Source organism: Coffea eugenioides, chromosome 2, assembly GCF_003713205.1.
Source record: "Coffea eugenioides isolate CCC68of chromosome 2, Ceug_1.0, whole genome shotgun sequence".
NCBI classification, from domain to species: domain Eukaryota; kingdom Viridiplantae; phylum Streptophyta; class Magnoliopsida; order Gentianales; family Rubiaceae; genus Coffea; species Coffea eugenioides.
Window position 1 is genome coordinate 12,421,812 of NC_040036.1, and position 15,697 is coordinate 12,437,508.

Here is a 15,697-nt window from a genome sequence, read left to right on the forward strand (position 1 = left end):
CAATATATAGTGCACACAATCATATTTGTTGGCAGTTATATTTATACTCATAATTCATTTTTGTTTTCGTCCCCATTTTACTTCATTTTCCAGAAATTAACACTTAGTAACCACTTAACCATTATCGTAAGAACAGTCTTTAGACAATTTTTTAATAGTTTTACATGAGAATGGTGGCCTATTTCGCTGCTGATAACTGAAATCATCTATAGTTGGTGATAAATCAACTATTTTTCAGATCTATTATTGTATATCTTTTAAATTACAGATCCGCAATCTTTAGTGTACGTTTAATCCGTTATTAGGGCAGCAATATACATGAAATCGTGCTGAAAAATTTTCAGCAATCTGTTAACGAAATTTACTTTTTATTAAGAAAAAGGGTTACAAAATATGGAATAAACTGTTTAATATTTAGAGTTATCATTCGAGAGGATTTAAGATTTTTTGTGAGCGGCTAAGAAAACGAATAAAAAACTCATTTTACGAGAAAAGGAAAAGGAACATACAGTAATACATATAGCGTAACCATGAGCTGCATTCCTCATTTCCGGTCTTGCCACTTTAGTAAAGGCTGATAAATTGTTAACATAAGATTCGATCAGCTGAATCAGGTTGCTGATAATTTGGCCAAAAACTGGTGTTACAGAAGCTTAGAGCCTTACTTAATTTTGTCCCACTTTTGTGACTTTTGTGGACTTTCATGTTTAGCTAGGATCATACATCATCTAGGACCTCCGGGATCTCCTTCATTTTTATGTAATACTAACATGCCTAGAAAGAATTATAACATTGAAAAAGATTGAAAATTGTGCCACGTAATTGAAGGCTACCTATGAACCAACGTAATTGTGCTGTTAGCTACCACCAAACACTTTAAACTTTTGTGGAGTGGGAGATCAAGGATTCAAACATTACATTTCATCAATGTGCTACTATATGTGGTTTCTTCTCAATCTATACAAGTGCGTAGTGCATCCGTTTGATTCGATAGTGATTCCCCGTCAGTTTCTCTAGGCTCTGTTGGGCGTCTCACCCCTAGTGTAGGTTAGAGTACGAGTAGACTAAACTAAATGTTGCTGCCTGATAAAAATAAAAATAAAAAACTGAAGGCTACCTATGCAGTGGGCTAGATCTTAAATTGCAAGACAAAGGCTTGATGAGCCTTCTGGCCATTAGCTCTCTATAGGCCATCCTGTCCCCTTGGCAGCATGGCTTCTTTAATGGGGTTATTAATCTTTCTATCTACCCCTTCTTTGCTATCTCCGTAGAAGTCATATAATAGCAGGAGCACTACTTTTTACTTATAAAATTACCGGAGTATTAATTATTGCACTATATTCTATATGGATCCTTATCTTCCACTAATCTTTGCATTATCTGGATCAATTTTCTGCTGGATCTGATTAAGTTGTTGTTAGTATTCTAATTTACATTATTGGTTCTTAGATCTCAACTGGATACGTTTAACATTAATAGAGTAAGCCATTAGTTAGCTTTTTCTCCACTGACACATTTATTAATTTTCCCCAGGCAAGTTCGCCACTCTCCACCTCTACATTTTCACAACTCCACGTGCCTTTTTTGTTGTTTTCTTTTTCTTCTGTCAGAACTCTCGTTTGCCTTTGTTCCTGCATGATGTCAATTTTGTGGCATTCTGACACTCATCAATTTTGTAACTGTTGTTTAAAGATGCAGATGTAGAGCCCTGCATTATTGTTGTTTCCCACTTCCATATGTAGTAGTATTTTTTTTGTTCATTACTTTCTGGAATAAAATTTTTAGTTATTTAGTTTAATTTGTTGATTCTACGGTTTGATGATCACTCTACATGTCATTTACTTCATATTTAAGGTATTATTTTCTGCTCAAACTACATAGGAGTAATAATAATAAATCAAACCAAACACTTGCGTTTGATAAAACTGAAGTCTGAAAATGAAAGTCTAAAATCTGAAATCTGAAGTCTGAATCCATTAAATTATTAAATTATTAAGTATTAAATCTAATACATTTGAGTGCATATCACATTCAATAATAATTGAATAACTTATCACTTAATTTTGGGAGCAAGTTTTGTCTAAAAAATTCGGTACCGTTTAATTAATTCAGATGTTCAATGTTTAGTTATCAAATGGTCTGAACATGTTATGATCTAAATCTATTAAATTTAAGTGCTGAATTGGATTGTCAAACAGGGCCTTAATTTGCAAAGCGAAGGATAATCTCGTTTGCTATATCCAAATTGCATCGATTGATTCCGTTCAATTAAAAATTACTCGATTAATTCATAATTGGTGATAATTCATGACTGGAATGAGGACTTATCAACAAAGGCCTTCAATAATCACTCAAAACCATGACTAACCAGTGGTGGTGAATGGTAAATGGTCAAGCTTAGACCCCAAAGTTTTATCATTTATGGGCAATCACATTCTTCAAAATGAAAAAAAAAATGAAGCTATTGATTAGAAATATAACATCAAAAATTGTAGCATTCTAAAATTGGTTTTGTCTGCTTTTATCTGGAGATTATTGCATAAATGACTTTAAGAGACAACTAGGTTTTAGGAGAAAAAAAAGAAAGTGAAGAAAAACCAATAGAGAAAAGAAAAAAGAAAAAATGTTAATTAAAAAAGAAAGTCAATATCACATGGGCATGTGCGATACTGTTACCTAACATCATACTAGTGATTCATACTTGGAATATTAAGCAGAGAAAACATGAGCTACTCATTAAACAATTCCGACAACGATTACGTTTAATGATGGAACACAGGATTAAAAAAAAAAAACGTAAGAACTAGTTCAATTAAAAATCCACAAAAAAAATGTAAAGAAACAAAATATATTATTCATAGCTTATAATTCCATTGGATTCAGCATCATAGGAATTCGATGAATTACAAGAGGAGACATTAGATTGCTAAATAATAATGGTACACGAAGAAATTCATTTGACAGAACTCCATCATGTGAAAGCCGAAAGTTTGGCCCAATAATGATGTGGACCAAGCTGTGGTGGGCAACAATTCATACTACGTTTTAACAGATCATCAGACCAAGCATTGCTTTGAACCTTATTATTACCCAATTCTTTGAGCGTCACACATCAAGATGCAAGCCTATGGTCACAAAGGATTTAAATGAGGGTAAGTTTTAATTCTTCTTCACAAAAAAAGTCAAAAATTGTGGCGTATCATTATAGAAACTAAAAATGGGAACGAGCTCAGCCTTGTTTGGACAGCAATTTTTCAAATAAAAATTGTTACGTTTTCTGTGAACACATTTCTCAATCACCTTTTTATCTCACATATATCAAATCGCTACAGTAATTTTTCTACAAAAAATCTAGAAAAATGCAATCCAAACACAACCATTATTATAAGTAGAAGATTCTAAATTTAATACCTTTCACTTGCGAAAAAAAAAACACGAGAACAAGTAGAGAAAAACTACCTTTAATGATAAGAGAGAACTATAAGTGCACAAAATCCGCGTATATTACTTTAACCAAGTGTCGAGCTTTAATTGTACCAAATTTTTGCCAAATTCCTAGCAAGTATGCATGATAATTCAATCTCTCAAGGACTTCAATCGGCAAGATGTAGAGATGAAGTTTATATAATATGAACCACTATGTATCACTTGGCATCCTCGAAGTCCACATTGGAAGTGATGTTTTGTTAATGACTTCAACTATTATAAATATCATCATTTCTCTAAGAGTAACTTTGGTTTTTTAAACATGCTATCACTACTACTTTCAAGAAAAAAAAAATTACTTTCATTCAAAAATTTAAGGTGAGCTAACTTAATAAATCAAACGGGCATATTATGTTTTACCATCAATAACTATACATTGTTCATTTACATATGCCATAAGTGTCATAAAAGAAATAAAATTTCAAACAAAAAATTGGTAAATTTCTCCACACTTAAGAACTGCATATGAGTACAATTTTCAACATTATCTATTTTTTTCCCCGTCCTTTTTATGTCTCAATAGAGGCATATAGTCTAACCACACCAAACCACGAATTTGCATGCATACCACATATATCACAAACATACACGCACAAACAAGATTTTCTACCCTAATTTTGTGCGTGCATATTACATGCATATGCAAACATGTCACAAGTCAAAGTAAGTTAATTACCAAATTTTATAATAATCTGACAATAAAATAAAATTTTCTATTCTCAAGACTCAACTTGACAGGAAAGTTCTTGGTTCGACTCTTAAACCCTCCCCCTTCCCCTTTATCTCTCATAAGGTTTGGAGGGAAAAAAAGTATAACCTTCCAAGAAAGTTTCTAAAAAACTCAAATATGGCTAGATAAATGTCAATTATCATTACATCGAGCCAAAAGTATGTGTCTGATGAGATTTGATGGAAGTAATGCCTTAGTCCACAGTGAAAGAAAAAGAAAGAACAGAAATTTCTCTCGACAAACCCAAACATATTTTATTTGATTCCATGCATACGAGATTTTCTACAGCAATTGTTTGTGTCCGTGCATAGCAAGTGCATGTAAACCAGGCGCATCCCACAAGTCAAAATTCATTAACTACCACATTTTATGGTTATATGACACTGAAAACGAAAAACTTTAACCCCAAAACACGCAAATTTGGCTAGTTTAATTTCTCCCAATATTATTTGTTCAGAACAAATTTTATGGAGTAATGCCTTGGTCCGTCATGTAAAAGAAGAAAGAATACGGGTTTCTAATGATAGACCAAAATTTTTGTTCGATTCCATTTTTCACCCAAATTATGTTTGAGAGTATATAACATTTGCATACAAACTACTATATCCCACGAGTTGAAGTTAATTAATTACCAAAGTTTATGGTTATTTGAAATTAAAACAAAAAAAAATCCCAAAAACTGTTGCTTCCAAATCATCAAAATATGGCTATAAGTATAATTTCTCTAGATAAAAAAAAAAGTTAAAAAAAATCAGTTCTATAGCATTGCTCCAAAGTTATGGGCCTGACTTCACACAAACAAGGATTTTCGTGCCTAATTATGTATGTGCGTGCATGCCATGCCACAAGTCAATGCTAATCAATTACCAAAATTTATGTTCATTTGTCGTTAAAAATAAAAATTCTCAAAAACATTTTATTCCAAAACATCCAAATATCACTAAGTTTAATATCTCGTTGTAAAAGTTGAAAGTATTAATTATAATGGCACTGCTCCAAAGTTTTTAGATCAAATTTGATGGTAGTGATACCATGATCTATCATATGAAAAAAAGAAACAACAAACATGTGAACAAAGTTTGCTCCAAAGTCATAGTTTGCTCCAAAGTTATGTGTGTGATCAAATTTGATGGAAGTGATGTCTTGATTTATATGAGAAGAAGAAAGAACAAACATTTTTGCATGTTGGACGCAAAAATTTGGTTTGATTTCACAGGCACAAGATTTTCAACCCCAATTATATTTATGCGTGCATGCCACGTGCATATGAACCACACACATTTCACAAGTTAATTAAAAAATAAGTTTTATATACATTAACATTGTATACATTATTACCGTTAAATCCATGACATATGTGAAAAAATTGAATTTTAAATTCAAATTTTACATAGTTGTGATTTATCAAACGCTGACAGTGTGTACACTATTAGTGTAAGAAAGATTAATCCTTAATTAAATACTACCAAACTTTTACGATTATTTGACATTAAAAACAAAAACTCCTACAAACTTTCAATTCCAAAACATCCAAATATGGCTAAATTTAATTTCTCTCAGCAAAAGTTAGAAGCACTAAAAATTAATCCAAATTTATGTGGCTAATCAAATTTGATGGAAATGATGCATTGATCTATCATGTATGAAGATAAAAGAACAAGAAAATGTTTCTGTGCCTGATTCGCATAATTTGTTTGTTTCCACACGCACAAAAAAATTTTCTGCCCCAAATTATGTGTCGCGTGCATGCAGCGGGCATGCAAACTACGCTCATGCGACAAGTCCAAGTTAATTAGTTGCCAAATCGTAGTTTGGTTATTTGATGCTAAAACCAAGAGCCTTTATTTCCAAACACATTCAAATATGGTTAAGTTTAATATCTCTCCTTAATAGTTAAAAGCATAAGCTCCCAAAAAATTTTAATTCGGAAACATTCAAATATGGCTTAGGTTAATGTCTCTTCTCAAAAGCGCTACATTATCGCATTGCTCCAAAATTATGTGTTTGATCAAATTTTATACAATTGGATTCCCGAAGAAGAAAGATCAAAGCTTTCAAATAAGGATACGCATAATTAGGATAGAAAAGTCTTGGTGGCATGCAAGGATATGGTAAAATTATTGTTTGGAAAGGGTTTTCTGCCAAAAAAAAATCTCTACGTTGTCTTTGAATGCATTTTTCATCACTTTTTTACGTTATATATATCAAATCGTTACAATATATTTTCTACACAAACTTCAAAAAATTAAAAAATTGTAATCCAAACACAATAAATAGCAACCAAACAACCATGAGGGGAAGCCTGTAGGTATGCTTGACCAGTTGGGGATGTATTGTATGATTCAACAATTAATGTGAGAATGAACTTGAGTACACACTGTACACTTCATGATTCCAATAGGCAAGCTGTAATTTACCGTCGATAAATTTTGATGACGCCGCAATTTCCACCATAATTTACTCCTCCCTTCCACTCCATACCCCCATCAATCAATCCATGGTTCAATTTCAATAATGTCACTTCTCCCTTTGTTGTCTCAATAAATACACTACATTTTGACCCCATCTTCGAATTCATTTGGGGACCAAACCCAAGCCACAAATCACAGCTCCTCGTTCCTTTTTTTAACTCCACCTCACCCCTGTTTTTCTTCCTTCCAATAATCCTCTCATTTCTCAACTCCATAAGGTCCCAAATAAACAAACTCTCCTATCACTTTCTTTCTTCAAGTCTTTTTCTCCATGACCTTCTTGCCGCCCTAACCATTCAAATAATCCAAATCAAAACCAATAAGAAACGTCACCGGAATTTCTCCTACTCACTCAAAGCTCAGATGGGGTGCTGTGTTAGCACTACTAATGACAAACCTTCAGCTCAAAATCTTCCTCACAATTCGAAACAAAACCGAACTCCACCACCGCCTTCCCACCCGTTGCTCGAGGAAGAATCTGTTAAAGAAGTGCTCTCAGAAACTCCCTCGGTGCCCAAGAAGCCTACCATCGTAAGAGCACGTCACGAGTACCAAGACCCCAAAAAGTTCAAATCCTTATTGCCAGCCACTGCTCCTAATATCCCAGATGAAAAGTTCAAGAAACCCATTATGGTTTTGAAGCCGGAGGAGTTTTCTGAAGAGGCTTCTGAGATCTGCAGCACTCTCAGTGAGAGTGTTTCAACGGCTACTTACTGCACGGAGAAGAATGACGATGATGGGACTGACAACCGGCTCAGGTTTTTCCGGCATCGGTCGCTGTCCGGGGATTGCAGGAGGGAAAGGGTCGCCGGAAAGTCGCCGTCGAAGAGGCCCGAACCATCTCCGGGTCGGATAGGATCCGGATCCGGCAGAGATGCCCGCGGGCGAGTGGCTAACAATGGGCAGAGGAGAGATTGTGGAGAGAGCTCTGGCCGGAGGTCTAGGTCTCCGGCGACGCGTTCGGAAGGTGGTGGCGCGAAGACGGGCCTGGTAAGAAATGGGTCCGCCAGGAAGGGCGGGAAGTCGCCGGGTCGGGTCAAGTCGGAAGTGGGTGATAAGATCCGGAAGGTGGAGGATGCTCATAATGGCAACTTTGGCTATAGTAACAGAGAGAGCAGAGAAAACAAGTGGCCACCGACGGGCAATGAGTCCCTGGAAAATCCGCTTGTGTCCTTGGAATGTTTTATTTTTCTGTAATAGACATATGGTTGGAGTTGTAATTTGGGGGATTCCCTGGAGGTTGCTTTTGGTATGTGATGGGACAAAAGTGATGCCGCTGGAAATTGGAGATTGATCTATGCCCCTTGATTTTGTAAATGAAAAAGTCAAAAGGTAAGAGTTTGGAGGGAAAAGGTTTGTCAGACTCTGGAATTTCTAAAATCACCCCTCTGATATCTGTGAATTGTTTGTACTATTGGCTTCATTGACAAGCAAAGGTCATATAGATTTCTTGTACCACCAATGAACAGGAGGATCCAGTGCCTGCCCTTTTTTTTTGTGTATTGTTCTTTTGCCACCAAAAACCTTGGATTGCAATTGCTACGATTCCGCGAACATGTTTTTTAATTATATTTTTATTTTACATATACTAAATCGATACAGTAATTTTTTTTTATAAAAATATCAAAAAAATACAATTCAATCAAAACCTTAACTGGCCATTCTCTAATGTTTCGTAGTTGTCATTAATTGAAAATGTTTCTCTGATGACTGTGATTAAGCACTAGCTAAGTCACTAATCTCACCGTGATTATGAGCATACAACTTCTCCAAAGAACTTGTATGACATAATAAGGCCAATTCCTTTTAAGGTCTTGTTCAGATTGTTATATGTTTTTAGGAAAAACTTTTCCGTCTTCCGCAAATATTTTTTTAATAATCTTTTTATCTCACGTATATTACATTTTGTCTTCGAAACCTTAAACTTTGTCCCTAGCACCCAGAATTAAAAAAAACCAACAGATGTTATCACTGGATGGATGGTGGGTACATTGTGCATTGCATTCAATATTCATACCTCTGATAACGAAATTTAGTAATAAAGGCTCACAGCTCATTTGGTGCTGGTCAATATTGGAATGGGGTGGAGGCATGTGCCAAAGATATAGTACTATTAAATAATCAAGAGGACTGACTGGAAGGAAGGTTGGGATCCGAGAATGGTGAGAGATCTTGGTCTTGCCCCTTCTATTATATGAGGTGAGGTCGACGAGACCTTATTTATGGATGACCAAATTTTCTGTTTTCTAATGGCTTTGTTGTTGAGGATGAATTGGTTCTGTTTTTGGATGCAATAATTTCCAAACAGAGGACGAGGTCAATGCGATTGTAGCTCATTGGACCCCATTTGGATTTTGCCAACCCGATTGAAAATGAATTCACAAGATCAACCATAAATGCTGCTACGTACTACTTACCACACTACATCACCATAAAATAAAGGGATATTTTTTAGAAAAATGGTTTTTTTTTTTTTTATAAGAAAAAAAGAGCTTTCAAAACATCTATTCTGACCACATTTTGTCTTCATCTCAAATACATAACCTCGAACAGAACAAAATTCGGTACGCTAATATTTTTCTGAAATTTCTCGTAGAAAATGCAATCTAAACAGAGTAGAGAAATCGGGAGAGGTAGGATTGGATTTTGGGTTAATGTTTGAGAATTTTTTTTTTCCCGTAGTTCTTGGGAAGCAAAATAGGATCACTGTCCTCCCTGTGATATGAAACAAAAAATTTATTATGAATCTGATGGTGATTTTTTTTCTTTTTCTTTTTAGGGTTTCATGGTAGAAATTTTGATATTGACTAATGAGTAATGACTATGGTTTAGATAGAAATTTTGAAACTGGATAGATCGCAAATAGTAATAGGTCAATATTGCAGCAGGCAGTCGACAAATGAACTGCCCTTTTGGACTGGCCTTTGGGGTCTTTTTCTTGGCCGACATGGTCTCAACAAGATGAATGAAATTTGATGGGACGAACGGAATTTTATGTCGATTAGATCATCAATTTCAAGCATATAATTTTCCCGGTACAGAAAGTGGACATTTTGCCTTTTTGTTGGTTGTTAGTACTTTGTTTTATTGTGTTTATTCTCGATTATTTGTGGTTCTTCTTTCAATCCGTTCTCTTAATTATGGGAGAAAGAGAGAGAAAAAGAAAGAAAGAAAGAGAGGAGCTCAAGAGCTGAATCAAAATTTCATGGTCATTTAACTAATATCTCTGTCAGTTAAGTTGTTGGGTCGTAGAACCTTCTATTTCTTGTTTGACGTGAAACAATAATAATTTGATCCGAGAAGAAAGGAAACAAACAAGACATGTGCATCTCCTCTTTGCCAATTGTGCTTTACAAATTTGCCCGCTATGAAACACTTTTGAAGTTTTATGCAATAAGTTGTAAACAAATACTTCCTTCGTCTCAAATTATTGGTCGCATTTCGAGATTTCAATTTTTTAAAAATAATTACTTGACGGTGATATTAATAGGTTTGTTTCCAAAGTTGTCCTGAAAAATTCAAAATATAAATTTGAATTTAGTATAAAATATAAATAAAGATGGGAATAATATTAGAAAAAAAGATTAAAAAAAATAACTGTGATTTAAGTAAAATGACAAATATTTTACAACATCGCAAAAATGGAAAATATAAAACTTTCAACCTTAAGGTGGGGGACTAGCTAATTCTATCGACCTTTCAAAATTTGGAAAGGACCTAGGTACTTTTTGTGGCCGTATGCCCTTATAGATGGCACTACAGGAGAGTGGCAAAAAGCTCCTATAATATAAGCAAATATATACTTCGTTTATCGCCCAACTGTGGGGAATTCTTGTCATCGTCTCAACATTGCCAATCATCGTTCATCTCTACCTAATTAGTGGGTTCTTCGTATTCCGCGGGACAAGCACACCAAAATAAGTAGGCATTATTAGGGTGCAAACGAGGCAGATCGAATCGAATCTCAATTTAATTTTATGAAGTTTGAGCTCGACGGACTCAAAATATAAAAATCGAACTCAAACTCGAGCTTAACAAAAAAAAAACATAATTATTTTATTTTTTAAAAAATGAATAAAATAATAATTTTTCTTAACAAATAATAAAATATTAAGAATATATCTATGTAATTTTATTATTAAAATAAAAAATAAAAGATATATATATAATCGAGTCGATTCGCAAGTTAACGAGTTGAATATCTTTGACCTCGAATTCAACTTGATCAGTTTGACCTCGATATTGACCGAGCTTGAGTCCGGTTCGGATTCGAGTTACTCGTGAGCGGCTTGATTCGTTTGCAATCCTAGACATTATATAGAATTTTGACGTTATTATCCTTTCTTGAATTACTACACTTTAACATAAAAAAATTTAAAGTCCTACAGATCAGTACCATTTGTTATCGTGCGCGTTCTACAGACAAAATAACTCCAAGCCTCACTATATTCTGTTTGCTAAACGTATAGAACGGAAGACTCCATAATTAGTGATATAGAACTTGATTTTAAGGAATCTCTTTTTAAAAAAAATTGTTTGCTTTATGTTTCAGCACACAGGGTTTATTAGACAGGAAAATAGAATAACTTTCTAAGTGTTCTGCTTTTTTCGTGGAAAGAAAACTCAAGAGCAACTGGTGCACAGTGGAGCTATATGCGCCTATTCGGTTTATTAAATAAAGTAGCCCAAGTATTGTCTTTTGTTCTGCAGTAGAAAACTAGGCTACGAGATATAGAAGCCCGTAAAAACATGGGCTCCCAATCAGAACTATTCATTTCCAGATATCTGGACTCCTTCTCAGAACTACCCTCTTGTCTGGACGAGATGAACAGCAAGAAATGGGAGTTGCAATATGACGTCCTGGCCCATTATTCAGCATGTTTGCAAACATTGATGAAGGCCTTTTATTTTGTTATTATTGTTGATCACAAGAGAGATTGCAATTCAATATCAAATGCTCAAATAGGCCGTTTATTGGAATCTGAATAATATTTAAGGAACAAGATCAATCAGAATCACGTAGACCATTTATCACGAGTAACCATCCTTATTACCCAAAAAAAAAAAAAAACCATCCTTTCTTCAAACTACGTTACACATTGAGCAGCTAGCAGGGCATTTGAGAAAAGGGAGATACACATTTGAGAGAGGAGGATGGAGATAGCTGGACTAGATTCAAAGCATGGTCTAAACTAGGGAAAGGAGCCGAGGGGGTGGTGTACAATACTCGCGCCAAATCAGATTCCAAAGAAGTAAATATTCTCATCATAAGCTGCAACCTTAAATAGCTAAATAACAGCAGTCTTGTACACTTTTTTGATGACTTTCAGCCAGCCAGTTTCTATAGCAAGTAGAAGAACAATCCCCAGAGTCCATGCTTGAGAAAATTGATGACACCCCAAGAAAGAACACTCTCCAAGTGAACTCAAGGTGAAGAAAATAACCTTCCTTATTGCAATGGATAGTAGCGATGGTTCTCGCTAGCTGGAGGCTTTGAATGGACTCTGAAGATGATGCAGCATATCGACAACAAATGGAATTATATGTATGCTCCCCCCCCCCCTCCCCCCTTCACATTCTTATAAGGAAATTTCAGATGCTCGTGCCTAAATGATATATACAACATTTGAAGAGCCTGTAGGGAAAAAGGCACGATTTATATTCACCAACAGTTTTTACTCGTGCACGTGACTGCTGCACCAGTTGCTTGCAAAGTGATAGTAAAGATGGAAACTTTGAAGCCTTTTTTTTTTTTTTGGTTGGAAGTTTGTTGCTGTCACATTGAGCCTGAGGATGTACTTGCATTTGGGTCCATGGCGCTCTTTGGAAAGGAATGATGTTGATGAGAAGGCCATCGAATTCGCTCAGGAGGACAAGGCGCAGGAGCAGGGTGCGCTATAAAGGTAGGCATGTCTTCTCCAGGCATTAGAACAGACACCTCTCTGGCACTTATAGGCATCTGAAATATTTGAACAAAAAGACAGTCACAAGAACTTCCAAGAGTGTATTTCACAAAGGGCATCAATGATTTTATGAGAAATTCTACAATGTGATATACCATAATTCGTAGAAACAAGAGTGTGACCCATGAGATACCGCAAATGCGGTATACACATGGTAGATGATCCCATAATTTTATACCAAATAGGAGTTACTGAACAATCTGTTGTAAATTGCACACGCATGGCACATAGAAACATGCTTTTATCAAAGAAGCAGCATATTTTGTCCATTGAAAGAGGACTGAAAAGGTAGCTAGCTCTCTATCGGTACTTGACGGATGGAAGTTTTTACAAAATGACGAAGGAAAGTGGAAAGTGTGGAGTGCAGGTAAAGTTTGGTCACTGCAGGATGGTGACCATCACGACCTGATTAACTTAGTATCATAGTTGGAACCTCGGCTACTCCTATTTGCTTCTACTAAGCAATCTTGAAAAAGGGCAACTGGATGCTGAGCAAATTCGTGCTCTTGTAAAAAATGCAACCATGGAGAGAAAAGCATAAGCATCCAATTATGACCCAAGTAACATAGATTGTCACGCAAACCTGAGGAAACAGAAGCTTGAATGCTCACGTTTGTTTTGGGATCAATAAAATCCAGGCGAAATGTTACCTCTGTTACCGTTGAAGCCTGAGGGTATTGGAAGCAGGTAAATGTGGGGAAAGAATTTCACCAGAAACTGGTAAAAACTGTACTAGACAACAATGCTTGAATTTGCAAGCACATCATTGTCCATACAATTTAGCAAAGAAAATCACTAAACAGTATAAACCACACAGTTTGCTCGGTATTAAATGCCATGCTGAGAAGCCAGCACCTAGAAGCCAGCACAATCTAGGTATGTGACTCTTTATTACTAAAATGTTTGCAGGATAGAACAAGAATTTGCTTAAAGAACCAAGCACATGAAAACTTAACAAACAAACAGATCAGAGAAGAATAGAAATTCAAAAGCTTATGGCCACAGATATGCCTTTTTTTAAATGATAATAACATAGCTGGAATGAATTTCAAGATTAATGGTGACGGACCAAGTGGAATTTAAGTACAGGTGGTGGGCCAAAAATGGACCAGAATGATGGAGCTTCATGCAGCAAAAAGTCCCAATCTCATTAATGGGTAGCAATCGACCAGCTAACAACTTCACTGATGGGCCATTGACAAAAAAAAATATCAAATCAGAGGGAGTGTTTTCTGGGGCATACAAACTTAAGGAACATGCACATGCAGACCTGTCAAGGATCTCAAATGGTAAAAATTGTCCAGAGAAGTCAATGCAGCCTTTCACTTTATGCCTTTGAAGTTTTTCCTCCTTCTGCCAATTCTTTAGCTGAAATGCGCAGAGGCTAAGACAATATGAAGCCGGATTAATTTTTTTCTGAAACAAGGGCCAAAGGACTCCAAACTTATTTTTTGCATAAGCTCTGAGAATCCTTGCAGGTTCTAGGAATGTATTGCATCCAAGAGGAAGTAATTTTTTTCAACAATGCGGAAATGTACTTTGGAAATTCACCTTCCATACGTTCTGATATGATAGAAGACGCCGTATTGATCCCATAAACTTACAAACTCCCCGTCCACCCAACATAGAGGGCGGAAGGTTATTTCCACAAAATTGATAGTGGCATTCCAAATTAAACAATAATCATCATAGCGATTGAGGTGTATTTAGATGAAGAAGCAACCTAAACCAGAAAAAGGAAGAGGAGAAGAAGAAAGGAACTAGACAATGAAGAAAAGAGAAGTCTAAAAATTGACAGCTAAACAAGTATTGTAAATTACCCGAGGAAAAAGAGCTCTCATAGAAAAGTTTCAAATAACTTCAAGATAACCTGAATTAAAAGAAACCTAAATGATGGTGGAAACAGGTCTCAACACAGACCTGAAAACACAAATACAAGGAAGAAAGGAATCTTTTTTAATGGGCACAAACAAGAAGAGCAGAAAAAGAATGAAAGAAGCGAAAAATGGCTAAGAAACCAATTAGCTGAAGAGAAGTGCCAAACCCCCAAAATTAACAGAGATGGCCATAATCTACGGAAATACTTGTTGTCAGACCACGAATAAGCATTAACTGACAAAATCCAAACTTTCATCCATACTTGAGACTGCCAGGCAAACCCACACAACCAACTCCAATCAAATCCCAAGAAGTCACAAAGTTATGGTCATTCTTTGACTGCTAGTAGAAAACTTATCGTATCCAGACAAGACAAAAACAATAAATAACACAAACAGCTAAAAAGCACTTACTTTGGGTGATGGATGACAAAGTTTTCCTGCAAACCCAATATGGGACTCGATGTCATGAGGATGTCTGCGCCCAGCAGACGGTGTCAAAGCTGCTGATGTTGGTCTGAGGAACCTCTCAAAGATCGCCATTACTAGAAACATTGAGATGAGAATTGCAGTGGCCACAAACCCAAAAGACACAGCATTGACTGAGTTATCAAAGTGCCTCCAGTGATCATCTTTTTGTATGTAAAGTGGTGCACCATTTGGTGACCATCCCATTCCCTCTTCTGCTCCTCCTCCTCCCATCTTTTTTCTACACCTTTAAGAACTCCAAATTTCAGAACTAGGAAAAAAGGGTAACAATCACAAACATAATGTGGTGATCAAAAGACTGAGAGAACATATGCAAGAAGACAGTTATGGCAGTTCAAAAAGATGGGGAACTAAATGAGAAGCTTGACTAGAAAATGCTTTTTGAAGCAAGAACAGTGGTTAAAATGCTGAGGAGAGTGAGGACTGAGGAAAGGGTGCAAATTTGTTGCTTCAGTCTTGAGACAGAGATGTTGAAGAAGAGAGAGCTTTGGGATTTGGACAGAGAAAAGTTAGATAAGGAGTAAGGAAGGCTTGTGCTATACTGCTGCGGTTTGTGCGTTTTATCGTTCTTCCATTCAGTCATTTAACTGTGCAGTGAAAAAGAAGTTGAATACTTTGGAAATATGAAAGCATCTAAGTGAATTTCTTTGGCGTGCATCCTTATTCAGGATTTCTTGAAAT

At 35.8% G+C, this 15,697-nt stretch overlaps 2 protein-coding genes across 2 annotated transcripts; one reads left to right on the forward strand and one right to left on the reverse strand.

The window, feature by feature from the left end:
* Positions 1-7,050: 7,050 nt before the first annotated feature.
* Positions 7,051-7,884, forward strand: LOC113756642. Its single transcript, XM_027300269.1, has one exon. It carries the CDS (start codon positions 7,051-7,053, stop codon positions 7,882-7,884), a length of 834 nt encoding a protein of 277 aa, XP_027156070.1.
* A 4,408-nt stretch (positions 7,885-12,292) lies between these two features.
* Positions 12,293-15,519, reverse strand: LOC113763944. The gene is made up of 2 exons (XM_027307943.1): positions 14,942-15,519; positions 12,293-12,646 (listed from the first exon to the last, which is right to left on the reverse strand). The coding sequence occupies exons 1-2, from the start codon at positions 15,227-15,229 to the stop codon at positions 12,464-12,466; spliced, it is 471 nt and encodes a 156-aa protein (XP_027163744.1). The 5' UTR covers positions 15,230-15,519; the 3' UTR covers positions 12,293-12,463.
* Positions 15,520-15,697: the final 178 nt, after the last annotated feature.